Source organism: Vigna umbellata, chromosome 3, assembly GCF_029865625.1.
Source record: "Vigna umbellata cultivar VRB3 chromosome 3, Vumbellata_1.0, whole genome shotgun sequence".
In the NCBI taxonomy this organism is placed as follows: Eukaryota; Viridiplantae; Streptophyta; class Magnoliopsida; order Fabales; family Fabaceae; genus Vigna; species Vigna umbellata.
In genome coordinates, this window is record NC_142167.1 from 23,267,850 (window position 1) to 23,269,542 (window position 1,693).

At 28.9% G+C, this 1,693-nt stretch overlaps 1 protein-coding gene across 1 annotated transcript in view; it reads right to left on the bottom strand.

Moving 5' to 3' along the window:
- Window positions 1-723, bottom strand: part of LOC148201991 (pentatricopeptide repeat-containing protein At5g47360-like) — a 5,221-nt gene extending 4,498 nt beyond the window's left edge. The window contains exon 1 of the mRNA XM_088109497.1: window positions 642-723. Coding sequence (XP_087965623.1) covers window positions 642-723 — 82 coding nt within the window. The remainder of the gene's footprint in view (window positions 1-641) is intronic.
- Between the last annotated feature and the right edge of the window lie 970 nt (window positions 724-1,693).

Here is a 1,693-nt window from a genome sequence, read left to right on the forward strand (position 1 = left end):
CAAAGAGCTGTTGTCTTCTTTCTTTTTTTTCTTTTCTGGAAGAGGAACTACTCATCACAGATATGTGCAACAATTTTTGTTCAAGTTATGCCTACTTTCACAAATTTGCAGGTTGTATGCATCCTTTTGCTACTTCCAATAAGGTTTTCCAAGAGGAGAAAATCTTATTCCCATTTCAGGATATGAACTCTTTCAGTAAAGTGAATTATTCCCTCAATTTCAAATTGATCCATGTTAAAGGTTTTATACAGGAACAAAAAACAAAAGTAACCACTTCAAGATAATATAGTATGAGTGAAGGGATAAAATGAATAAATTTTTAACATTTATTAAAACAAAACTAAAGTGTACATCAATTTGAAATATCAACATTTTTTATATTGTGAATGAACAAGTTTTGTATAGTATCAATCAATCTCTGATCCCCATGTTCCTAAAAAACATTAACTATTGTAAAATATAAACATAAAATTATTCCATTGAGGGATATTGAAAAATAACTCATACCAGTAATAATATATGAAGATTAAACTATAATTATATTTACATATCTGGTATTAAACTGCATTATTACACACCTGTATTTATATTATAACTAGATATTAATGGCATGCATGGTGTGTGACATTAAAGAAGCATACCTGCTTCCTCTGCCTTCCTCTGTGCCAATTCATTATCATTGAAACCTTCCTCTGTGACAGTGCATGAAGCCTCCTTGTTCATGGTGGTGACCACTAAACCCTTCAATCCTCTCTTTGAAGGAGATGTGAAAAATGAGTTTTGGCAACTCTCTTGTGGCATCTCAATCTCTCTGATAATCAACCAAGAAAACTGTGTTAGATGACAGCATAATAGCAATGTATGCATAAAAAAAGTTTCATACACAACACAATTCCTATGTATGATATCAGAATCAATAAATTGATTGTAGGTTGCTTCATAAACATAGCAAGAACTAAACTTTTCATCTGATCAATTCTTACTTGGATGCAAACCAATAAAAAAACAAAAACTTGATCAACTATATTATATGGGTTTTCCTTATCGATAAAATTCAAAAGAAAAGCAAGAGATTGCAGAAAGAAGAATAAGATTACCTGGGGAAGTGAAAGATTGAGAACAATAAAGTGAAGCTTGGTGAATGAGGAGGTTATGGAATTGGAAAGAGGGTTTTTGTGTGATGGTTTTTGTGAATGAATAAGCATTACAAAGAAAGAAGAAGCTTAATATGTGTAATGCATAGTTGCCTTCAATGGTAGTGTGTGAGTGTGGAAACTGAAGAGAAAAAACAGAAACACATGAAAACTTTCAAACGTCGTTATTGGCATTCTCTGACTAATATAGGACCAATCACGGCGTCATTTCACGGAGATTCTACCCATTCTTGCCGTCATGTCTATTTTAATATTCTCGATAAACTAAATTTGAATATTAATGAACTAAAATTTATTATGGAAATATTTGAAATAATTTTTTCTCAAATAAACAAATTTAAAAGTTCATTTATTTAAGAAATATATACAAAAGGATATTTCTCTTTAATCTGTTATTAAAATGAACACTTAAAAAGCATAAGTCTAGTTATTTTTATCATAATACATTTTTAAAAAAAATAAATACAAACAAAGTGGATTTATATATATATATATATATATATATATATATATATATATATATATATATATATATATAA